General features: G+C 38.4%; 1 protein-coding gene across 2 annotated transcripts in view; it reads left to right on the top strand.

Moving 5' to 3' along the window:
• The window catches only part of APP (amyloid beta precursor protein), a 199,710-nt gene that overhangs the window by 94,495 nt on the left and 79,000 nt on the right, over positions 1-26,215 (top strand). For both annotated transcript variants that reach the window (XM_052666955.1, XM_052666946.1), the window contains exons 4-6: positions 1,036-1,148; positions 2,787-2,980; positions 20,091-20,293. In XM_052666955.1, the coding sequence (XP_052522915.1) occupies positions 1,036-1,148; positions 2,787-2,980; positions 20,091-20,293 (510 nt within the window). The remainder of the gene's footprint in view (positions 1-1,035; positions 1,149-2,786; positions 2,981-20,090; positions 20,294-26,215) is intronic.

The raw sequence follows: 26,215 nt of genomic DNA, 5'->3' as shown, positions 1-26,215 counted from the left end.
TCATTTAAAACCCACTGTAGTTTTTTGGAGATTGCAGACAATTGCTCTGGGGAGCTGATCACTTATGCCAGCTGAGTCATGTGCTTCACAATGCAGGGTCTGTTCAGTGTGTCAACTTTTCAAAAGCATTCTACAGTTGTTTATTTTTTTGTTTTTGTTTCTTTTAAAACATTTTTCAAGGGTTTGGGTTTGCTTAATTGTAAAGCCAGAACTGTACAGGATTAGTGATTTTAGTCTAATGAATCGTGTTATTCATCAGCTGAATTTCTTTTTAATTGTAAGCACTGAAGCTGTGAGTATTATGTACTTCAGTGGTGTTCTTGTTGCTGTGCTACTGCTAAAGGCAGCACAATTTCTTTGTTCAGATCTGTCCTTTTTCCCCTACTCTGGTCAGATCCAGGTAGGCAGGTGATGATGAGTCATCATGTTCCCTGGCTTCTGGTTCTGGCTTCATGTTCCCTCCCTTCTTGGTTAATCTGAATTCATCTGGTTGATGTAATGAGGCTGCAAGAGAGAGTCTACATCACAACAGTAACTCAATGGACTGTTAGTACCGTAAATACTCTAGGATTATTAAAAACAATATGTTAGGATAAGATTTATTCCATAATGGAAAAACTATTAATATTTCAAAGCACTTCAGGCCCCTTCCCTACAACAAGCCCTGCATAGATGCAGAAGCAGAGTACTGTCATGCCTCTCAGCACCTTGTGCGAGACTTCCATGAGCTAGATCCCGCCATCTCCTAGCTTCATGTTGCACCACACGTCATCAGTGGGTCCAACGTATTTTATATAGCTCAAGTGGAAGTTGCCATATTATGCTAAACTTTCCATAATCCACTATCAAAATCAGATCAAGGTCAGGAGCACTGTGGAAATTCAGAAACTGCACCGTTGTTTGCAAGCAGCCCTGCTGCTCATCCATGAAAGCTGGCGTATACCAACCAAGAGGTTTAAGAGGATGAGGAATTAGATGCAAAATTACTGTTTATTATTCATGGGTTTTTTAATTTACTATTATTTCTTCTTTCAGTGGGCGAGTTTGTGAGTGATGCCCTTCTGGTACCAGACAAGTGCAAGTTCCTTCATCAGGAAAGGATGGATGTGTGTGAAACTCACCTGCACTGGCATACTGTTGCTAAAGAGGTATGTTAATCTGCTCTTCTAGAACTGTATCACTATGCTGAGAATGAGCTGAAGTTATAGTAATGATGCTGAAAAGAAATTAAAAGGATGCTTATGAATGGTAGTGTAAAAGGCTTTTACACTTAATAAAAATTGTGCATTATTTAGCATGAACCCTATTTAATAGCGTTATTTTTTCCCATGTTCCATTACCCACGGTGTTTTCTGCCTCATCTGGCTTTCCTTGCAACTATTGCTCTGGAGCTAAAGATTAACTGATAAACTTTAATTGATGAAGGCTATGCCTTTACTGCTACCATCAGTTGGTGTCATATTCCTATGCCAGCTACTTCACAGGGCCTCAGGATGCAATATGTGAAGTTCAGCATAAAAGTTTAAGAGACCTTGTGAAAAACAGAACTGTACAAAGCCATCTTGCAGTCAAGCACAGAGTTCAAATTTTCAGTATTTTAACTGAATACAGAAATGAACTTAGTATTACAATTGCTAATATGTATCTATATAATATCTATATCTAATATATACATTGGCCTCTTAAAATCAGTGTTTAAGGCACCAGCCTTCATGTACGGAAATTCTAATTTTAAATGTAAATCTGTCTTGCAGTGAACTGTTTAAAAGCATTAATAGCCCAGGAAGACAAATAACCATTCTGCCTTAAGGTTTTATGTGAAATAGAACATGTGAGAATTTTGAGCAGGAGCATATTGTGTCACCATGTATGTGGGAGGTGATAAGTCCTTCCATACAGGCAAAGACAGAAGAGCAGGGGAAGGAAGGTCTTGCTGCTTGCAAAGGTCACAGAACGGTTTGGGTTGTAAGGAACCTTTAAGATCACCTGGTTCCAGGCTCCTGCTATAGGCAGGGACATCTCCCTCTAGACCAGGTTTCTCAAAGACCCAACCAGTCTGGCTTTGAATGCCTCCAGGGAGGGGGCATCCACAACTTCTTTGGGCAGCCTGTTCTGGTGTCTCACCAACCTCACAGTAAAGAATTTCTTCCTAATTTCTAGTCTAAATCTGCCCTCTTCTAGTATAAAGCCATTTCCCCTCATCCTGTCACTGCATGTCCTTATAAAAAGTCCCTCCCCAGCTTTCCTGTAGGCCCCCTTCAGGTATTGGAAGGCTGCTATAAGGTCTCCTTGGAGCCTTCTCCTGTCCAGACTGAAGAGCCCCAACTCTCTCAGACTGTCCTTATAGGGAAGGTGCTCCAGCCCTCTGATTGTCTTTGTGCCCCTGCTCTGGACACAATCCAGCAGCTCAATGTCTTTCTTCTGTTGGGGGCCCCAGAATTGGATATAATATTCCATATAGGGTCTTAAGAGAGCAGAGTAGAGGGGCAAAATCACCTCCCTCAACTTGCTGGCCTTGCCTCTCCAGATGCAACCCAGGATATGGTTGTCTGTCTGTGCTGCAAGCACACATTGCCAGCTCAATGCAGACACAGGCAGGGAGCTACCAACAGTGTAAGCAGTAAATGCAGAGGTGATGACTTAAGTCATGTTTCAAAATTCAGAGAGCATGCTGTTCACCAACTTCAACCTCCTACAGCTGCACATGGCCCCTTATTTTCTCTTGAGATTAGTGACATCTTTTTCCAGCTTCCTTCATGACAATGTTGTTACTTTATTTTCTGTAGTCCTGTAGTGAGAAGAGTATGAATCTGCATGACTATGGTATGCTGCTGCCCTGTGGAATTGACAAGTTTCGTGGTGTGGAATTTGTTTGCTGCCCATTAGCAGAGGAAAGCGACAATCTTGACTCAGCTGATGCTGAAGATGATGATTCAGATGTCTGGTGGGGAGGCGCAGATGCAGACTATGCAGATGGAAGGTAGGAGTGGCTTTTTCCCCTTATCGTCTTACAAGATATGCCAAAAATCTGTCTGAAAGACCTCATTGTTGAAGGAGGACTCTTTTCTATAAGTGAATTTGCAGCTACAATGGCTAAAATAATTTTTTTTTAACCTTCCACATAAAAGCTTATTGCTCATACAGTTATTGCACATTTTATGCTTTTATCTTTTTTTTTTTCAGTTAGATGTATTGCCATATTTATATGAAAATGCTTAATTGCATGACTTCTTGACTACTAATTGACAAATACTGTTATCTAACATGCTTCCTGTGCAGTCTGGGGGCATTGCAGCAGATATTTTAGCTGCCATCGCTGTTGGAGACTTTGAAATATCTTCATTTATAATAGGCGTTAGCTGTGTTGTTTTCTGCTGTTAACTTCTTAGTGTGAGTTATAGAAGAAAATCTGTTTTAACGTCTAGCCTTTGACAGTAAGACTAATTAATATGCTTCTGCTGGAGAATGAGGTTTCCCTTGCAGCTATTCCATACCATACTCATCTTTGCCTTTTGACATTCCCTATGCACATACGCTAATTTTGACCCAAATGTAAGTTGTGACGGTGTTGTGATTGAGTGGTCCAGTGCTGTCAAGAAGTTTTCATGCAGCTCTCTTTAGCACATTAGATAGCAGTTGTGAGAGCAGAGAACTGAATTCAAACCAGTACTGGAAGATGAGTTTCTTCATAAAACCAATATTTAAGTACAAATTATCTTTGTACTCCCTAGACGTGAACATTTCATACTGTGCTAAAAAGGTTAGAGAATGCAGTGTTTCTGCTTCTTAGGTGGTGATATTGCAGTTTTTGCAAATAGTGATGGCAAATCCAAAACTTGAGTCAAATTATAAGCAATCTCACGGAGAACCATGAAGGCAAACTGGGACCAAATGAAGTGTTTAATGCAGAAAGTTAACAGTTCGTAATTGTGAGTTTGGACTTTGTAATAATCTTGATGAAAATAAGCCCAGGAATAGGGTAGAGGTGAAGGACAGAAATTAAGTTGCTGTAATATGGTGTAAAGAGATGACATTAAGATAATGGAAAGTTAGGAAGACTCTTCATGATGGGCATTTAAATATTCCCTGACAAGGTATTAGTTTGTGTTGCAAGGAAGAGTTCTTCTTGAAAAATGCAGTAAGTAAAAATAATTTACAAATTTAAATTAAGATTAATTAAAATGAATATTTTCCTACTATAATTTTCAGTCTTCTCTTGTAAGTAGATGAGTGAATGGCATGAGCTGTTGGAAGCAAGAAATCTCTATCAGGCAACATTGTATATTCCCTCTCCCAATGTTCAGGATTTTTTTTCTGACCTAAGCTTCCAATAGTTATCAAAATGTTTATAACCTTTTGGTGTGATTTGCAAACTAACCTTTGGAATGTTGCTGTGTCTCACATCTTTGTTTTCTTTGATCTATGATTATAAAATGTTCTCTTAGAGTATGAAATTAGCATATACTTCATCCTGATTTGCTTTTTCCTTTGTGTATATATATGTGTGTGTGTGTATATAGATATCTATATATATAGATATATATAGATATATATATACACACACATATATATCATATATATATATATATGATAGAGAGATAAGATAGATCTGTCTTGTGTTTGATCTACTTTGTATCTATATATTGTATATAGTTATTATTATATCTGTACATACAACTTTCATGTATCAGTTCAAAGTTTCCTAAAATATTTCAAATGGAAGAGCACACAAGGTTGTATATAAAATTGTTTTGTTTATAAAGCAATTTATTTCTGTTTTTTCATGTTTGTCACAGAACATTTACCTTACTCTTCTGTTTTGTTCTTGAAGCAATTTAATATATGAAGAGAGTAGTTCAGGAATAACTTCAGAAGTTCTTTATCCTCCGGGAATAGGAGCTGGAATTGCATTTCAAGCAATTTCTGAAGTTCCAAGCAAATATTGCTTTTTTTTTTTCTTCACCTCCCGTACATGTGCATACAAAAGAAAAATGAAAAGATCCTTTTATGGGCACTTGTACTTCAACTGCAGATGAAGAGCCAAGCAATCTGTAGTTCTCTTATACTGACTCATTCGTATTTCTTGCTGCCTCTTCAGCTTCCTAACGGCCTTTAAACCATGTGTACTGGAGACAGAAATACTCTTGAAATTTAATCATATTTAAAACAAAAAAACCAAAAACACAGCAAAACCTCAATTCTTCATGCAGTAGTAGGTGGTAGTTCAAATGCTGTATATTTTTGTATATTTTTATTTGTATGTATATCCATCCATGCATATAAAAACATATGTTTTAATAAATATATATATGCCTTAGTGCTCTGCTGATTGTGAAGAACAAAGGAGAAGGGAAGGGAAAACTACAGGAGGATATCTTTCAATGCTGAATTCCCAGTATTTTATGCTATTAAAGCCACATTGTTTGAAATATCTACTGAAGTTTTTATTTTTCATCTTAAATCATAGAATCATGTAATGGTTTGGATTGGAAAGGACCTTTAAGATGATCTAGTTCCAAACCCCCTTCAAGTGAGGGTTTCATAAGAGCAGAGAAGAGGGGCAGAATCACCTCCCATTGGCCTCCTGGTCATGCCTCTCTGGATGCATCCCAGGATACAGTTGGCCTCCCGGGCTGCAAGCTCAAATTGCCAGCTCATATTGAGTCTTTCATCAACTAACATCCCCAAATCCTTCTCCTCAGGGATGCTCAAAAGTCATTCTTTGCCCAGCCTATATCTGTGCTTGTGATAAATGTTTGATCTTGCACTGACAATGTCTGTCTCAGCCTGAAACCTTCCACTTTGCCCTGGATTTGTTGTTGGCATTCTGCAGAATTTCTATTGCAGCTCTTACTGAGCTGATTTATTTTTCTGTTTCTACCCAGAAGTCAGGATTTCAGGCCAGTACTGCATGAGGACTTCTGTGGTTTTTGTTGTTCCATTAAGATCTGCCTGTGTGGTTTAACCTCAGAAGTTTTTGCCATAGGTATTTTAGTATCTTTTTTGCTCAGAATTGGCAAGTGGTACAGCTGGAACACAACTCATTCCTTGCAGTGGGGTGGAGACCATTCTGTTACTGGTGACCCTGACTATAGGATTAATCCATGCCATTATAAGAGTTTATGGAGGCATTTTGAGCTATAGCATCAGCACAAATGGATGTACTGAACAATGTGAGTCTGACTGACCTGCACCTCAGCATGAAAAGGACATGGCTTGCGTCAGTGTGTCACTTGTTGGAAGTGCTTGGGAAAGGGATGGAGGATGTTCTGCCGTGATGGATATGGCAAATTTCAGTGAGGCCAAAATGGAGATCTGCTGTGCTTTTGAAATGGTGTCGTTGTGCTAGTCCTGAAATAGTGTGCAACTAAGCCATTTTCAGTGGTGTTCCTTGCTGTTATCCATACTTTAATTAAACTTACCTTGAAGACTGCCTGAGGGACAGCCAGGTGCAGGTATGGGTTCTCAGTATAGCTGCAGAGATCTCCATTTATAGCTGCAATTCAGTCAAATGACCTACAAGCTCTGGCTGCCCTTGAGAACTCAGCACAGCCTCATGGCCTCCTGCCCATACCTGGACACTTGCTATGAGCTTTTGGTTGTCCTTGATACCTCAAGCTGAACATCTCTAGGAGTGATGGTTGAGCTGAAAACTTAAGATCTTCTCTATCCACAAACTTTCATGCATGCTTCTCGTCTTCTCATCACTGCATATCAGACCTCCTGTGCTTTCCTTGCAATCTGCAAAATAGGCTGCTGTCAGTATCACTCTGTTGCACTAGGGAAACAGAAGTGCAATGTTGAGGGTTATATAGAAAGTGTTTCTTCAGGACATGAGTCTCATGGCTCAGAAGGACAAGATAGTGTCCTAAATTCAGTCAGGTGTCATTTTACGAGACTATCTGAATTTATTTTCAAGGTTTAAAATAGAGGATTTAATTTTCTCATTGTTTTTTTCCTTGACAGGTCAAGCCAAATTAATTCTGTCTGTTCAGTGTATGTTCGTAATGTATGTTCAGCCTGATTTAATGATTTGGGTAGTGTAGTAAATGTGTTGCAGTGCTTTGTGTATTTTGTAAGGGCTTGGTTTACAGTTTCTCATAAACTTCTGCCAAGCGAAGTTTTATGGCTTATTCATACCTGCCCTTAGGATTTTTAAAGCTACAGTAAATAATTCAAAGGAATGCAATCCATTTTATGCTGAAAATTAGGCATCTGTGAAGTAAAACCCAAATAATAATTTATGTTGTATAAGGCGGTGGTCATGTTGTGTCCTGGTTTTGCAGTGCTCATCTCCCACATGCTGCAAAAGAAATGGTTAAAGCTATATATACTTTTTTTTGCTATCTCAAAGAACTTTTTTGTTTTTTTTTCCAATGGCAGGCATCTGGAAAAACTGAAATTTCTTAATTGTCTCCTTCACCCATAATCCAGACAATTCTGAAAAGCTTTTAAAGCCAGACATTTTTTCCTAATGATGAAAACAGCATAGTATATGTGACTCCTATGCTGAACTGTTTCCAGGTCAGACATTGTGCTTTTAATTGTCTGTTTTCTTCAAGCACTCGGGGAATAAAAGTAGCAGAGGCTTATAAAACTGCTCTGCTGAGTACCTTTACAAAGACTCTCTCTTGACATGGAGGAGCTGTGCATTTTGTTTCTTTCACTTTTTAGCTCATTTTATACCTTTGTGACTCAAGTGGTACAAAGATATCAATGCATGGTTTTACCTACTATCTTCTTTTCATAAATGCCTGCAAGTTAACATAAAATGAGTTACAATGGATATTCCCTGGAGTGTTGTTATTAAATCAGTCTGTGCGTTTAAATTGGCCACAGTCATTTAGTGCCCTGACCTGCTGCAGCAGCACAGAGTCCTCCTGGTATGTTACGCTGTTACCTTGGCAGAAGCTACACAGGCCAGACAGGCAATTTGTCTACTTGTGGAAAATATTTATGAAAAATTCCTGAGTTAAACAGCGACATGTAGCAAGTAATTGTAGCAGGCAAGAAGTGTTGAATATACAAGAGTCGATATAATAATTTTAGAAGCCAAATATTATGGGCTTTTGTCATTTCTGCGCTTGAAAATTTGTCTTGCCTACTTTAGGTGGAACTATGAGCAATTCCAACATGACTCCCTTCTTTGGGTCTGTGTATCACAGAGCAATTGGAGACTTTGTCCAGGCAAGAGCCGTTACTTTTTATCAGTCTTTCTTATTTACAAATCCGACTAATTCTTCAGTCTGTTTGGCATTTGAACTACCTCTGGAAGAAAGAAACTGATCTCTGACGTGGAGAATATTTGATGAAACTAGAAGATGAAAGTGGTGATGTCAACTAGTTGCTTCCTCCCATTTCATAGAATCACAGAATGGCCGGGGTTGGAAGGGACCTCAAGGATCATGAATCTCCAACCCCCTGCCACAATGCAGGGCCACCAACCTCCACATTTAATACTAGCCCAAGCTGCCCAGGGCCCCATCCAACCTGGCCTTGAAACCACCAGAGAGGGGCATCCACAGCCTCTCTGAGCAGCCTGTTCAAGTACCTCACATAGTAAAGAATTTCCCCCTGACATCTGACCTAAATCTTCCCTCCTTCAACTTAAAACCATTTCCTCTTGTCCTGCCATTATCTACCCTTGTAAAGAGTTGACTGCCCTCCTGTTTATAGGCTCCGTTTAGGTACTGGAGGGCTGCAATGAGGTCACCCCATTTCAGGGTGAGATTTCTGTTTCACTTCTCTGGAGGACCTCAGTGGTCAGGCCTTCAGCCTCGTATGTTGTGCACCTTTCCTGTGAGTGCATGTGCAGCGAGGCAGGCTCCTGTATGTGGATGGGCACCTCTGCTGCTGCGGTGTGGGAGCTGGGTCTCCAGCATCCTCATGGGACCAGCTGCAGGCCTGCTGCAGCTGGCTGGTTGTGCACACTTGCTGGTGTAGGGCTGCAAGGGCTTTAGGAATGAGATTCCTACTGCTTCTTAAACCCTTCAATTTCTACAAGTTCACTTGTAGTTTGGCTAGTGTGCCGTGCCATTTTGTGTCTTGTCCATTCTTCCCTCCTCCCATCATTGCTACTGTTAGTGTTGTCCTGCAGTGTTGAGTGAAAAATCAGTAGCTTAACTGGAACCAGTTCTGGGCCCAGAACATATGTCTTAAGAATATAGAAATAAGATATCTGGAGTCCTGAAGGTTTTGGTATTGGAAAGCTAAAAACAGTGACATCGATTGAGAAAAAGGAAGGTGCTGATGCTAAATTCTTTGTTGGAAATAGTCACTGGAGGAAAAACAAAATTAACGTTTTGTCTCTGTTGAGTATTCATCTGTTTTCAAGCTATCATATTACTTGCATTAAAATAAACAACGAATTATCTTCTATGTAAGCTCTTTCATTAAATTGGAAAGCCAATTTCTAAAATGTCAGTGAGAAATCCTCCAGTGGGAATCTTCTAAATGATTCTTGGGAGAAAAAAAAAAAAAATCAAAACTAATTGCATCCACTCCTGAAGCACAAGTAAAGTTGAACTAGATCTGAAACTGACAAAGGGTCTGGACTGCATATTCTGACTTAGAAACAGGAAATTACTTGCTTTTGTGTGGATAAACAAGATTTCCCTTTTTCTGTGCCGTGCCAACAGGCGGTGTATACCCCTGAAATGTTCAGGAAATGGAAATTCATGCCAGTGGTTTGCTTTGCTTTGAAGGGAGTTTGCTTTGAAGGGAGTTTGGCGATCTGTGACACAAGAGCAGGGAGGGATGCAACCAGAGACAGCGTTCTCCTTGACTATCGTAATACAAATTGTTCTTAATTGTGGGTCAGTGATCTAATATGTATGCAAAAAGTTACAAACTTGCTTATTATTAATTGCCCTCCTCCCCAGATTAACTCCAATAGAGATTAACAATTGTAATTGTTAATCTCAATTGTTGCAATAGGTGAACTTGATGTCATAAGAATTGTCCATCGCCAAATTGGTATTTTAAAGAAATGGAGTTAATGGAGGGGAGATGGTGTGGAAGGTGGTGTGATTTTTGAAAAACAGTATTTCAGCTGATTGGTCAGAAGTTCATATCTCCTTAATGTTTGTAGTTAGAAACTGGAATAACAAAGCATCTTATACCTGTTATAAAACACATCTGAAAATACTGTTTGTTTTAACACAGCTGATATTAATGGTACAGCTTATCTAAGAACTTCTGTTTTTCTAAGTATTTTCATGATAAAGCTTTTCTTTCTAAATTTAAGTCACTATCAAGTAATAGGCACAATATTACTGCTTATGCTGACTATCTTTTCAAGTATTTTGTCCTATTAGCATATTCTTTATGTGATTAGCATATTCAGTATGCTATTAGCATACTGTGTCTTACATCCTTACATTAATTGTTTTTGTCTCTCATGTAGACAATTTCTTAATACTTAGATAATTTACAATGTCTTTTAATAGCATTTTGTTCTTCTTGGTGTGGATGTTGTTAAAATTCAGAAAGCACAGGAGTGTTAACGACTCTAGAAAGGGTGCTAAGTGTTGGATTTCTTCTTAGGACAAGAAATTTCAATGGAATTGATGAAACAGCGTGTTGCGCTGGGGGGTAATTGCATCGATGCTGAGTTGGCAAATCTAATCACTATTTGAGTATAAAGCCTTAACAGAAATGATGGATGAGACTATGGGCAGAGAGAATTAATCTAATTGAGAAAGTGATGAGTAGGATATATCCATGCTTTTGTGACCCCTTATGAGAGCAGTTTGCTAGCTGTGCAAACCGCCTATAAGATTTACATGAATGTTCAGCCTTTTTTTAGGAATTTAATGGTGTCAAACTTGGATATTTAATAAATTGTAGACTTTGAGAGAGGGATGTTGTTTTTAAGACCTCAAAAAGTGAAGTCATTTCTTGCAGTTATTTCTTTAAGTAATAAGCAAAAGTGTTTTAAGCAAAAATGTTGTCACTTGTCCAACACTGAAATGTTGGAGCAAAAGGTTCCCTGTATACATTTGTGTAGTAAGCAACTCAATAAACTGTTCTGACATTTCTCCTAGATGTTCCGAAAAGTTCTTGTGACGTAAAGATATGTACCATTCCATCACAAGCAGTGTGCTGCGTATTCTTTGTGAAAAAATATTTGGAAGTGAGAAATTTGCATCTGGGTTTTTCAGCATGTATTGTCACACCAGGATATCTGTGTGCCAATGGATTCGTAACTGGATATTCCTCCACAAAGTTAGCCAGCAGTTCCTTCTCTCCTTTACCTTTCAGTAATGGAGGTTGTTACTGTGGTCTACACTAGAAATATGAAATCAGTATTAGGATGCTTTGTGGAAATTTAAGAATTCCATTTCTTGTGAGGCTATGCTATTACAAATGCCGTGTAGTAGAGCTTTTTCTGTAGTTAATACTTTTTTTCTCCACATTTTAAGACAGGCTACATACATCCAAATATATGGATGGAAACAGTAAATACTCTTCTATTTTGCTGACAGAAGATATTTCTAATCTTGAATGTTTTTGGCTCTCGTTGCATGATAACATGCTATTTCTTCACATGGGATCTCTCTTTTTATCACTGCTGAGAAAAAATAGCAGTGAAATTGTGACTTGAGTGAATAAGAAAAGGTTAAAACAGTAAAATTCTGATCTGGTGAAGAGCTTGGTCTGACTGTATGAGTAAAGGGGATCCCCTCAGCAGGAAGTCTGGATGCTTGCAGAGGATGCTGGTGATAGGTGCATTTAGAAAAGTTAAGATGGCATGTTCTTTGAAAAATGTTAGGAAACAAATTGAGCATCCAGGGTGCCTATGTGCTTCTGGCATTTTTTGTTTGCTTTCCCAATTGTCAAACAAAGATGTTCTTGCAGTTTGGGACTGTAGTTGCCATGTGAGGGTACTGAGATGAAGAATTCCACAGACAAAGCATGTACTTATTTGGTTCATAGTTCATACTGAGTATCTCAGATAAGCTGTGAGATAGCAGGTTAGACAAAGAGACATTGAACAGTTCCTTCTAATTATAGCAGAGGTTTTACAGAAACAAGTGTTTTGTAACAGATCCAGGGGTTCCTGCTTATTCTCAGGCTGGCTGAAATAAGACCTTCACCCTGCCGTCTTCCATCACATTCAGTCTTAATGATCTTCCACTGTCAGGATTTTGAATTTATTATTTATTAAATTTCAGAAGGCTCTGTGATTCTGATGGATTTTATGTGTTTGTAAACACGTTTCTAGTTTTGAGTTTCTCTGCCTTTTTTAAGATGTTCTGTTTAAAAATGAGATTAAAAGATCTTTAGTGCAACTTCTTACTCTTTCTACTGGAATTAATGAAAGCAGACAATTTTTTGTTATCATTGTTATGTGTAAAGGTAAAAAAAACCAAACACTGTAAAATCAGGAAGATGAGAGACATTAAAAATCACAATTCTGTTGTTTGGTAAAGTCTTAAGAATTCAAAAGCAGTTTGTGTAATACTGTGAAATAGCTTAGTTCATTTTTTATTTTTTTTCTGTTAGGATAGGTGAAAATACACATAATTGCAATCTAAGAGTAAGGAAAAATGAAAGGGAAAATGGAAAATAATTAGAATTTACGAAATGAATGCTGCAAAAATGCTAAACAGTGTGAATCTCTCACTATGATTTGGTATACGGTAGAAGATGCCCATCTGAATTCTTAAAATTTTATCTGTACCTTAAAAAGTGTTCATACATGCCCAAATGTCACATCATTTCTTCATGTTGTGAGATATCTAATTTATTTGCATAGTTTAATCCAGGCCTAATGAAAATAACTAAGGGCGTTTTAAGCAGTTTCTGCTTTTGGGGTCATTTACCAGGCAGAGCAGAAACATGGCTAAGGTATCTTGTGGGTTAGACTTCTGATTCTGTAGATCACTGTAATTTTACACGCCAAGAAGTCATTTAAAAGATCAGATAAGTTGACTGGGGGTCTGGCGTAACCCTTTTCTGTCTTGGAACTGTGCCTAATCTCATAGTTACATCACGGTTTAGTTCCTGTCCTGCTGTTTCCCCCCACCCTGTCCCAGCACTTGAGGGAAAAAGACATTTTTGGTGCAACTCCCCCCTCCTATACTTTCAAGGTGAATGCTGAAATCTTCATTTTGTGTTTGGTTTTGACTTTCCCTCATCTACACTAAAACAAAGTTACTCTTGTTCACATTTACTCCTCTGGTGCTCATTTTCATGTGGCTAATATACTTACTTTTACCTTGAAGTCAAGTAGTACACCAAAGTTAAATATTAGGAAGTACAGTGATGTGAGCACTCACGTTCCTAAGTGCACCCTTGGCTTAGTTTTGAGCTTTAAGTAGTTCCTGTGTTGAGTCATATGTTTAATTAGTGGCACTGTTGAGAAGAATGCAGTGTGTGCAGTGGTAGGTTCAAACCTGGTTTGTGAGAAAACTCATCCTTCAGTCAGAGGAATGCATGCTTTGGATAAATGCTTGGTGGAAAATGTCCAAACCTTTGACGTGCATATTGTGAGGAAATTTGTTTCCTTGCTTGTTAGCTTTCTAATTTGCTTTTAATCAGAAGCCTGGTAATTAGGCCAGGTCAAGTGCACTCATTTTGTTTGGATTCCAAGCATTTGTCATACTCTTCTGTGTTCCTGTTTTGTGTTTTCTGTGAAGATATTTACTCTTAAGAGGTTCGCAGCTGGATTTATTTCCAAACTCACATTTAAAGAGCTCTATGCTCTGCATCTTTCCTATATACTAGAATGCATATCTGTGATTATCATTAGTCTTCTGGTAGAAGCAAAGTTGTACACAGACTGAATACTTGAAAATCCAGTCCTGTCTCATGTTTCCTGAAGTTCATTTGAAAAGACCTGAAGAGGCTATAGAGAAGCACAGGATGGTGGCACCTGCAGCTGTCAAAGTTAAGGATTCATAAATGATTCTCAGCTTCCTTTGCTGGGCTGGAAGAGCAAAGGCAGCAGCCTATGTGCGGAAGCTGTCTGTCATGTATTAATTCCTGCGGCTGTCTAGAGCCATCGTAACATCTCTACACCTGCCTGAAAGGAGGTTGTGACAAAGGTGGGAGTCAGCCTCTTCTCCCAGGTGACAGTGAGAGGATGAGAGGAGTGGCCTCAAGCTGCACCCAGTGGAGGCTCAGATTGGATATTAGAAAACATTTCTTCTCAGCAAGAGCAGTGAGGCAGTGGCACAGGCTGCCCAGGGAGGTGGTGGTCACCTTCCCTGGAGGTGTTTAAGGAAAGCATAGATGTAGTAGTAAGGACATTGTTTAGTGGGCAATATTGGTGGTAGGTTGATGGTTGGAAGGATGATCTTAATGTGTCTTTTCCAACCTTAATGAATCTGATTCTAGTTACTCAGTTTTAATGGCTAAAAAAAATACAACAACAACCACAGTGCAGATGGAATCTATTTGCGTTAAAATAGTTTCAGAAGTCTAGTGAATGCTAATCTTTTCAGATTTCAAAACATCTGTCTCTCACACCTTTTCATTCCTTTTTCACCTAGTGATGAAGTATGTTCAAGTTGTTATTTGGCAAAATCGTGCCAAATGGATGAGAGTTTATTGCAAACAAAGGTGTGAGGCACTTCCCCAAACTACTAATTAGATCTTAGTTATTTGTTATTGGCAATTGAAAGCTTTGCCAAATTTTTGTCTGAAGGTAATAATTACAGACAGAAATCTCTTCTTAAAACATAGCTTGCGATGAAGTCCCATGAATCCTAAAGCACAGTTGGAAAGCAAACTAATCGCTCTCTTTATTTGTATTCTGGTTTTGTCTCCACTGTAGGGACATTGTATGGAATACTAAAATCAAACCTTCATCTTCTTTTTCTCATTTCTTGATCAGTAAGTGAACATAATTCACTTTCATTTGTTTCCTTTTACCAGTCTTCCAGTTTTGTCTTCAAGAAGAAATGGGAATATGCTCAATTCTGAGTGAAGTGAATAAACGATATGTTGGTGTCAGTTCTTACTGAAGTGATGGATTAAGTAAAGAAAGTTATTAGATATGCATAAACAGAACTATGCTTTAAGCACTGTTTGTAACTATGTGCCTAGATACATATTGAAGGTAGCTGTACAGTGGTATGTCTTCTAGAAACAGAAATATGCCCATTGGTATGTTTTTATTTATATCAGTGCTGGAAATGGAACTTGCTGCCTGAAACTCCAGTGCCTCTGCTGCATCAAAAATGGTACTACAACTGCCAAACTTGAAGTAATGTGTTTCATCACACATAGGAATGTAGATGATTCCTTTTAACAACCCACTGCACTGCTTGGATGCTTGAAGGAAGTCTTATTTCCGTGATAAAGGAATGAATTTTAATATCCCATATGTGGGGAGATAGGAGCAGGAGGTTCAAAGCCGCTGTGACCTCTGTGTCCACTATTAAAGGAAGTGGTGCTGCCTGGTCTGCCAGAAGTCTCTGCTGACAGCAGAATGAGGTACAGTGATGTTTTGTATGAAAATAGCAAATATTTTCATGCCTGTGTTCAAGCCTCAGAATTAACCTCCATTGTTTACTGCTGAATTGTTAAATTTAGATGATGATAATATGGCTTTACAAATCTGTGAACTTGTCAGTGTATCAAGAAATATTTTTTGAGCAGACTTTGAAAAATGCTGTCACCAGTGCCACTTAAGCTAAGGCAAAATGTCAACAGTGTCTTTTAAACGAAACACTTCAGTCTGTAGTGCTAATAAAACCCTGCCTGGAATGGCATCGAGGGAATATATGGAAATGTTAAGATACTGCAAAGAAGAAACAAAACTGAGACATACTCGTAAAGCAAAGAAGGTAAAATGTAATGATGGGAATTAAGCACCTGCTGCATATATTAAAACTCAAAGATTTCTGAGAAAAATACTAGCATCCATATTCACCTTGTAGTAAGCCTGTGTTGGAAGAAGGTGGATGCTGAGGTGAGAGGTGTGCAAAAACTGTGAGGCACTATGTCTGTGGGAAACAGCACTGTGCAGGTGCTGATGGAGAAATGTGAAATGGTTCTGGAGCATGAGGTATGACATGAAGAAACAGAGCTTTATGCATTGTGCAGCAGGGAGGTTTTGGCACCATTCAGAAAGTAGATGCATCGGTCCAAAAGCTGAAGTATAACTTAATTCCTTTGTTGTTCCTCTTTGTGCTCTTTGAGGAAGACTCAGAATAGTAACAACAATGAAGTCCAAAGAAATAAACCCAAGGATAGTTATTCTTGTTGTGTTGCAGAAGATGTAGTACCTTTCATAATACTAGAAGTGCCAACTCCACCTCCTGTCTTTGTGACAGAGATCCATTGGGACTTAGCGTTGTTTATAGACACTAAACCTATCTTGAAGGGTAAGGCTCAGTGTCCCCTTACTGGCAAACACTGGGATTCTTCCTCCTCACCAGTGGCCCTTGGCCCCTGAACAGTGATCTTAAGCTACTCACACATTATTGCTTTTCTTGATCATGTTGTGACCGTTATCTCTTAGCAGATGTTATTTTCTGCTTGCGCTGCTAGCACGTGTGCTGTGATTGAGTCTTAGGAGAGCATGAATTAGCGTACTTGCATTGATTTCTGATGTAAACAGTTGCTTTTTTTATTGTTAGATCTCACTAGGGCATGTCCCTCACTGTTTTATATTCGAGTGGTTTGCTCTGTGTTACTGTGTTGTGTAGCTGAGCATAATACTAGTCCCATTCTGGTATTGAGTTTCACTGAAGGAGAATCCTATTGAGAAAGTGCAAAGCACTTTTCCCCTTCCACTCTTCTTTGAACATCAGGACTAATAGGGAAGAGAAAACCTTGCAAAGCCCAATTTCAGGTATCATGTTTCTACAAGTATATAGCAAGGCTTATGTTTCCATTTAGGTATCAGAATCAACAGCAAAAGCACTTTTATTGTGTTGTTATTGTTCCTTTTTCTTGTAGTTTTTGCAGAAAAATAAATCCTGCAAAGTACCATTTCTGTGATTTGAATCTTGCCATATGTGTTACTAGCACAGATGCAGTTTTTTAGGAATGATCACAAATAGTATCAAGAATCTAGCACAAAAAATCTTTTTTGGAAGATGTTTAATATATTTTCAGGAGCCTGATCCTGTCAGCTTTGACTGTTGTAGTCTTCCATTATTCCTGCTTTAAAAAATCACGCAAAAACAACCTTCTCTGATGTACAGTTCTTGGAGCAAGGAGCAACTCATAAAGGGGATGCAGGTTGGGGCAACCTGTAGTCAGGTTCCCTATTTCCTTCTGATAAATTGCTAGATAGGAACCAGGGACTACTGTGATGGTGAGCTGAAGCAACTGCTACATATAGAGAATTTTCTTCTTACATCCTGTCTCTGTCACGCCCCCCCCTAACATGAAAAGCTTGGCCTTGATGCCGTTTCCAGTAGTCTCCATGCTGGAGACTGACATAGTTAATTGCTGTGTAGCTAAAAACAGATGGTTATTGGATGCATGCATACAAATTATTTTTGAAGTAGCTTTCCGTATGACTAACTGACTTTCCTTTTTGTTTGTTTGTTTGTTTCATTAGTGTGAGGTGCTGAGTGATTGCACTGGAGGGTTGGTTTTTTATTTTTATTTTTTAACTTTATGAACTTGCCAGTATCTGAGAGTAATCATTTATGTGAAAGGTAAATGAAAAGTAATTGCACTTTCCTAAAAGTTCCTGTATTTTTAGCTCAAATGAGAGAGAGAAAGAGAAAGAAAGAAAGAGAGAGTAGCTTTCTGTGAAGTTGAAAGGCATAGTCTGTCTGCTCTAGATCAGAATCTGATTACCTTATACTCAGCACATCTAGTTTGAATGTCTGTAGGTAGCCAAGACTAGAAACTCCTTAGCTTGGAGATCAGAAACAGTTATTAGAACTGAAAAATTCATCTCCCTTTGGCTATTCAAAGGTTGCGGTGTATGTGTAGCAATTATTTCATGCTCCTAAAAAGGTTTAATGTTTTGAAATGGAAACAGAAGAATTCTGTTGCTTCGAAAGGATTTACTAAGAACGAAGATGGTAATTTTGGAAATACTGAAATTAGAATGCCGGAGGAAGACGATATTGTAGAAATGCTGGAATTTCTAATTTAGTTCTTTGAAATGAAAAACTAAGAGAAGAACCTGGTGATTTTGTCCCTTTTTCAGTCTTTCCCATGTAAACAGAAATCATTTTTTCTCGTAATCAGGTAATCACTTTTTCAGACTCTTCTGCAATTTAGTTTTACTATTCCCATTTTTGTAACCTGCCTAGGCTTCACTCAGTGGAAAGCTATATTATTTAATTCTTTCCTGTGTTTTGAAAGGCCAGTTATTTTGGGAATGAGAAATAGAGAGTGCATGCTTGTTTGTATAAAGTCTTAACTTATTCCTAGTAATCGTGCTTGTGGCATACAAGATTCTTTTCACTGTTTCCTAATTTCTTCCCAACACTTTTTAAAAGACCATTCTATCCTCTTTTTTGCTCTGAGTTTACTCTCAAAGCTGTACTGGACAACATATTGTAAAGTGAAACATTACAGTCTTAGTCTTCAAAATGAAGTGTAAGAGGCAAGGTGTTAACATCAAACAAAAGGCTGTTCAAGCATATGTGATGCCATGAAAAAAAAGATGCAGAACCTCTTGTGTATGATAAAAAGTCACTGCGTGTTTGAATATTTAAGGATAATTTACTTATTAGCAGTGAATTTCAAGAAGAGAACAGATTAACTAATGTGAGACTTTCCTACAGCTGGTGCTGAGCTAGGAAATCTTCCAAAAACAGCCATGGCAGTCAGTAAGTGTATGTATTTTGGCCTATTGCCTGTATATCATTCAGAATTATGAGCAATCCTAATCTTCTTGATGCATTAAGCCACCAAACATGTTTGGTAACTGACTGCAGTATTCCTTCTTAGTGCTGAAAACTGATTGAACTCCTGCAAATTTTACATTGCTGCAGGAATTGTCGTTTAGGATCATTTAGGATCCTGTGATATATTACGAGGTTTAGCCCAATAATTTGAGGTTTCTTCATGAGCTCAGATGTGTGCTTACATTTCATACAATCATGGCTTGGGTTGGAAGAACCACAGAGACCATCTAATTCCAACTCCCCTGCTGTGGGCAGGGTTGCCAACCACCAGATCAGGTTGCCCAGGGCCCCATCCGCTATGTGGCAGCTTAGGACCATAGTACCATAGGCCTTGCAGTGTAGCTTATCTGAGCTTGCCATACTGGCTAAGAGAGTGGCCTTATCAGGAAAACTCCACAGACTTCAGCATTTGGTCAATGCTTCTTGTACAGAGGGCCAAAACTGGAAGGCTCTTCTCTCTTTCTGGATAATTAGGTCCTTAGTGTTGCTGCTGTGTCCATTGCATGCTTTGAGGTGCCTGAAGAACACAAAACCACAGAGAGAAGAGCTAGCAACAGTCAGCTGAAGAATGAATTGCAGCAGTGTGTCAGCTACCCCCTCCCTCCCACAAAAAATTTGAACAATGTCTTGTGGAAACTGCTTTGTCCACAACTCCCTTAATAGTGGCTTTTCTATTCACAGGATACTGTTGTAACAACAGAATGAAACAGTCATTTGTAGACAATTAAGGGTCAGCTGGATGCTTGGTTTGACACTGAGTTGTCTTCTGAGGATGACAGGCAAAGTAGCCCACAGCATGTCTTTGAATTAGGTGTCTCCTGGGTGAGAAAATCCTGAGGAACTCTCTGCTTTCATGTGTGTATGAGCTGAGTGCATTTTGGGCTAATTTGGGCTTTTTTCAGACTACAAATTGATTTGTTGATGGCAGAGTGAAGCAAGCGTATTTGGAGTGTTATTCAGCTGTCAAAATATGGTACTGCTGATGAGAATTCTTTTTTCCATCCCTGTGTACAAAGAGGAGTTCCAGTCTGGTATCCTGCAAGTTTTCTCACAACATTGCTAATGCTTTTTTTTCTCTCTGATTTCTCATTCATTGTGACATTTCAGAGTCCCTGACTATCTATGTTGTTTTATTTAAAGGTGGAAGAGGGAGATGAGGAAACATCTTCCTGTCCTTACAGTGTAGCCTATAAAATGTCTCACTTAGCACTTTGGAATCATTGTTGCCGACTCATCATTATGATCTTCTTTGTTTAGCGATGATAAGGTAGTAGAAGAACAACCGGAGGAAGATGAGGAGCTAACTGTTGTGGAAGATGAAGATGCTGATGATGATGACGATGATGATGGTGATGAAATTGAAGAGACAGAGGAAGAGTATGAGGAAGCAACAGAAAGAACTACCAGTATTGCAACCACTACTACCACAACTACAGAGTCCGTGGAAGAAGTTGTCAGAGGTAAATTCATGGGCAGTTAGCTTGTGGCTGGAAGACTGTTCCTACTGCTTTGTACACTTGCTCTTTATGACAAGAAATGTTCCAAATAGCAAAATACTCTAAGCTGCAGCATCATTTTGTTTCGTCTTCTGTAATTTGCAAGTTTAATCCCCTCCCCTTTTCCATTACAAGTATTCTTTGGAAGTGTTTGGTCATTGTGTATGGTTTGAATAGTAACGGAAGAAGTGTTTCTGGTTTGTTTGTTTTTTTCAGTTGAAGTACCATTCAACAACTTGACTGCCATGTGTAGCAATTAACACAGAAAAGTTGTGTATGGGATGTTTTGCATTTGTTTCAGAATAGTGTGTCAGTTCGAAGCAGGAACTTGCACCTTTTACCCCAGTCAGTAGTCAAAGCAGCACAGTATTTTTTAAAGGCCACACTTCTCCTACAATATGTATTTAAATGAATTGTTCTTATGTTACTATTTTTATAAGAGCAGTAGAATATGATGTAAATATCTGCAAAATAGATAGTGATTTTTTGCAGCACTTACAGCTCTACCAGTAAGGGCTGGAGATGATGGCAGAAGATGAGATTAAAAAAAAGAGAGAGAATTTGGGACTCGCAGGAAGCGAAGGCAAAATGAGACCAGACAGGAATCCATGGTAGTGTGCTTGGCAGAGCAGGTAAGGAAGGAGGGAGCAGAGGGCTCCTGGCTGTGATTTCTCACATGTGCTTGTGACAGAAGAGTGCCAAAGAGAAATGCCTTGGAAAAGGGAGTCTTTCTTCATTTAGTTTTTCTAAAATTCAGTGTCTGTGTAGGTAAGCTCTCTCATCAAAAGCATTAATGCTTTAGTAAAATGATTTGCAAAAATGTCTTTCTAAGGCTGGAGAAGCCGTCTTGTGTCTTTCTGTCTTATATAACTGTCTGTTGAGTGTTTTGCTCAATTATTGGAGAGCCAGTTCAGTGAGAATGGAGTGGGAAGAGATTATATTTAAATCTTTAAACCAATTAAATACATTTCCATATGTGAGCTTTCACCACCTGGGAATAAAATGCCCTGTTCTGAATGGAAAATGAATATTGAGGAGGAGGGGGAAAAAAAAACGAGCACTTCATTTTAATGGGATTTTGGATGAGTGGAAATGAGGACAAATTAGGTAGAGCTCGTTTCTTTACTGAGGCTGACATTTCTACAAGGTTAAGATGTTTAGCCTTCAGGAAAATAATATGTAATAATATGAATGTGAAATACAAAAAAGAAGAGGCAAACTATTGAAGCCACCTTTTAAAAATCCCTTAGAAATGTACATGCTTGCTGGCTATTGTCCTCTTTCTCCCAAGTCTAAATTTTTTCACCACAGAGAAATGAGAAGAGCACAGAAAAATACCTACTGCTGCAGATGAGGTGAGGGCTGTCTGTTACCAGTATAAATTCCTGGCACAGCTCTGTCCCAGCCCTTCATACTTTCTGACCTCCAGCCTTCCTGTGGCATGGAGAGTGCTGAGGCTGGCTCTGAGGGCATCCAACTGAGCTGCACCATGCAGAATGCTTGTTTATGTCCCACAGAATTTATCATCTTAGCCCTTACTCCTACTTCTCTTGCTGTGCTTGAGAGAACACTTCCCTGAGGGCTCCGTGTCCTCCTGATGCTGCCAGCAGGTCCGTGCAGAAGCTTCTGCAGTAAGCATCCACCGTTCACAAAACGTGTCCTAAGATGCTCTTCACAGGCACAGCTAGTTTTATGTAGAGTTTATGAAGCTGTGGCTAGTACCAAGTCATAGCATTAAAGAACACAGTGTGTAGATTTGTCCCATTTTAGAAGCTTTGCTTTTCAACCTGAAATCAACAAAGACCAACTGTTCTAAAACCATAAATTAATGTCTAATTGAGTCCTTTCTCTCCCAAATCAATGGAATAACTGCCATCAGCTGTAAATAATTGAAAAGCATAATGTAATGTTATACTGTAAAGACAACTAGTACTATTGTAGAACCAGTTTGTCAGACAATTTTATTTCTGTACATACTTTAATAAATAGTGACCAAAATAGCAATAGTGCATCTATTGGCAATCTTCTTTCCCGTGAAAAGGAAGTTATGATCTTGTCTAGAGAGTGAGCGAGGTCACTGACAGGACAGTCTTTTCATTCATTTTTTATAAGCTACAGTCTTTATTTAAAAATGCGGATAAACTTTTCCTAGCACAGTACTTGGCATTATTCACTTTCCTGCATTTCCTGAGGGACCATTCCTACTCTCAGTTCATATGGAGTAGGGCAGCAGACTGAATTTGAACTTCTAGGTCTGCTCTTGCTGGAGTTGAGGTGTTAAATCTAGCTGATGCTGAGTCTGAGGTTGCAGGGATCCACAGACTTAATAAAAATATGTATTTATCTCTGTTGGTCACTGGGACATGTTATCACTGAATTTGTGGTCAAGAGAGTGTGGCTTTTTTATAAAGCCTGCAAGAAATCGATGGCTCTTGATTCCACACAGGACGAGGGGAAATGGCCTCAGGTTGTGCCAGGGTAAGCTTAGGTTGGATATTAGGAAAAACTTCTTTACAGAAACGGTTGTTAAGAGCTGGAATAGGCTCCCCAGGGAGGTGGTTGAGTCACCATCCCTGGATGTGTTTAAAAACCGTTTGAATGTGGTGTTCAGGGACATGATTTAGCGGAGGGTTGTTAGAGTTAGGGTAGGATGGTTAGGTTGTGGTTGGACTGATGATCTTTAAGGTCTTTTCCAACCTGAGCAGTTCTATGATTCTAGGTGGAGCGAGGGAGGTGGCTTTTTCTGGTGGCCAGGTGTAAGCAACAGAGCATTCTGCTGCTGTCTTGGCTGCATGGCAGATTTTGTGGAGCTGTTCCTGAGCCATCCAGGCTCCAGGTAATTCTTACAGTGTGTGACTGAATAAGCAGTTGCTCTGCTCTTCAATCATGTGCAATTGTTTGTGATTTTTTTTCTGCTCACCTTCAGCATAGTAGGTGATACGAAAAATCAGTGTCTCTTGGCTTACAACAAAGAATAAGCAGTTTGGATGTAATGCTTCCTGTCAGTCAGGTCTCATTTAAAGGAAGGCAGTGGGGTCAGTGCAGCAGCCTGCAAAAACATTTGGCAGCCTCTTTGCATACCTGTTAGCAAATGTGGAAGATTCGGCATAAGCTTGACCTGCCTGCTCTAATATGTAGTGCTGCCCTTTAGCAATCAGTTTGGTATTCCCTAATTCTGCTGAATTTTTTTAAACAGTTAGGAAACAGTTTTATCGCTGATGCTTGACATGGTATTTTTACTATGTTTGCAATCTGAAGTTGCAAGCAGGAGATCACATGCTGGCTTCCTAGCAAGAGAAAACTAGCCTGATGTTTGTGTTATAGCTCCTACCTTTATTGATCTAGTATATTTCTAGTGTACTATACTTTTTTTTTTTTTTTTAACCCTGCAGATTTATGTGTCTAAAAGACTTGAAATCCACTCATTGACAGTATTTTAAAGGCAAGGGAGGTTAACCCTGGTGGCTAGACCCATTAGCTGTAAATTTGGGGATAATACTAAAAATTTAATAGCTTTAACTAGATTTGAAATGTTATTAACTTGCCTTTAAATTAATACTTTCTTGTTTTTTCATTCCCATCAAGACTGTGCAGTATGCTGTATTTGGAAAATGATAATGTGTGGATGTATTCCATATTAAAAAGCACTCGCACATTGCTATCCAAATAGCGCACATTAATTTAACTCCGCTGCGTTTTATTATGAGATTTTCATTAAGAATGATAATCTACTGTAACATATGAGCAGGATCTGATAAAATTAGCCTAATGGATTTGCATTAAAATAACTGATAGCTTTTGGTTAAACGTTATAATTTAAAGCACCGCTGTTCCACTGCAACAGAATACTTCAGAATACATTGCAATTAAGGAGAAATCTTTTTTATGATTTACTAGTCTTGTTGATGGAAAAGCAATATATTATTAATATTTTGGGTCAAGGGCAAATGTGGTAAATAGTAAACACAGTAAGTCTTGCCTTATGTAAGGTCAGAAGATCGGAGTGTGGTTTTGCTTAAATTATATTCCGATAGAAGAAATCCTCCAGGAGCCTGCTTCCCTTGATGGAATGTCATTTTACTATATCGATGCAGATTTAAGCTTAATATTTTGCTCTGCTATGTAAAAAGACTGGGATGTGCTTTTGAACTAATCCTCAGATTCTTTGTGTCCTGCTGTGTTCACATAATTATGTTGTTTTTGTGGCAACTATCTTTTTTGAAAAATATAGATAAATTCATGACATTTTGTTGGCCTACACTTGAAAACAAACGGGAGTTTTTGTTTCGGTTCTGGCCATCAAGACTAAGTATTTGACATCTTGATTCAAAGTGTAATTGTTTTACACAAATAAATAGAAAATATGCTTTCATGTATTAGTTCCACATGAAAATTGTGAGGCATTATGTTCTAGAAGTGCATATCTATTTTTTTTTTCATACATTAAATATTCCCCTTTGGTAGAATAAACATTAAGAATAAACATTAGAGAGAAAAATCCAGTCTTAATGGCTTGCAATGGGAAGTACAGTCTTCAATTTTGAGGAGGACTATTTTCCAGGTCTGCTTTTGGAACTCTTAATTTTGCTTTTTCTTTTAACTTTATCTATAGAAAACATTTTAGTGGTTGTGTAACTAACACACCAACTTTATTACTAGAACATGTGCCAGCTTCCCAGCTGTCTCATCCTAATTCCAAAAACCTCCTATGAAATTAGCTTTTGTCTTTGAATACTCAAACTAAAATTTGGCTGCCTTTTCTAAGTATATATTCAGCACGAGGAGGCTTTGTCTCAGTGAAATTATCTTTAAATATTCCCTTTGATTAATTCATTGAACAAAACAGTATCATTCCATTTTGGAACAAAAAGTCTAAGAAAAACAGTGCACATTTATTCTTTAACTTGTCTAATTTTTCTCAGCTAATTAAAGAAACTGAGACTAATAGAGATACGTGTGTATTAATATCTTCCAGCAATAGTCTCAGTTCCTGGACATAATAGTCCACTTATAATGTTATGTACTAGCGTGTAATAAAGTGGAACATATACTTCATCATATGTATTTGAGTAATTTATTCCTTTATTCTCTCATGCATTAATTGATTACGTTGTTCTTTAATGGTAAAATGTAAAATATAGAACTGTGGTCCCTTTTACTCAAGCAGCTAAGTAAATCACTTGTTTGTGTGGGTATGAAGCACGATTTGAATGGATACTAGCATGGACAAAGCAAATACATAACCAGTGCTAGTGAGGTGGTTAACATCATCAGCATGATTTAGTTGTATGCATTTGCCATTATTAATGTTAAACTTGAAGGGCAGGTAGTATGGAAAAAGTCAAAAGGCTTCATATTTTCCAATTCTGTGGCTAAATTAAAGAGTGCGTTCTATTTTGGAAGCCAACATGATGAGAGCTTTCCAATGTAGCATTAAGGTAGAAGATTTTCAGAAGTGAAAACTAAATATAGGACCCAGCTTCCAAGACAGGTCTGAGTTAATTTACTAACTCCTCCTGTTTGTCCCTTCTTCCCTTAAATTACATCAAATTTAATTTCCTGTTTAAGGTTTGAATTAGGCTGTACCAGCGTTTAAATGAGCTTAGTTCTTAGATCACTTAGTTCTCTTAGATCTCTTAAGTTTTCATAGCTCGCTTAAATATCATATAGAAACTCAAATCCTCCATATCAAGGAATCGTAATGATTGCAGTGATAGAAGTATGTAAATATGTTTGTTTATTTGTTTGTTTTATTTTTCCTATTAGAATCTTAAGCTGTATTACACATTCTTCTATTGAAAATGCTGGTGTTCACAGAGAAGTGTTAGTCTCATGCAGAAAACAAACAAACAAAAAAAAAAAAAACACCAAGCCTGCAATAGAGAT

Source organism: Tympanuchus pallidicinctus, unplaced genomic scaffold (genome assembly GCF_026119805.1).
Source record: "Tympanuchus pallidicinctus isolate F22 unplaced genomic scaffold, pur_lepc_1.0 scaffold10, whole genome shotgun sequence".
Classification (NCBI taxonomy): domain Eukaryota; kingdom Metazoa; phylum Chordata; class Aves; order Galliformes; family Phasianidae; genus Tympanuchus; species Tympanuchus pallidicinctus.
This window is presented reverse-complemented; position numbering and strand designations above follow the sequence as displayed.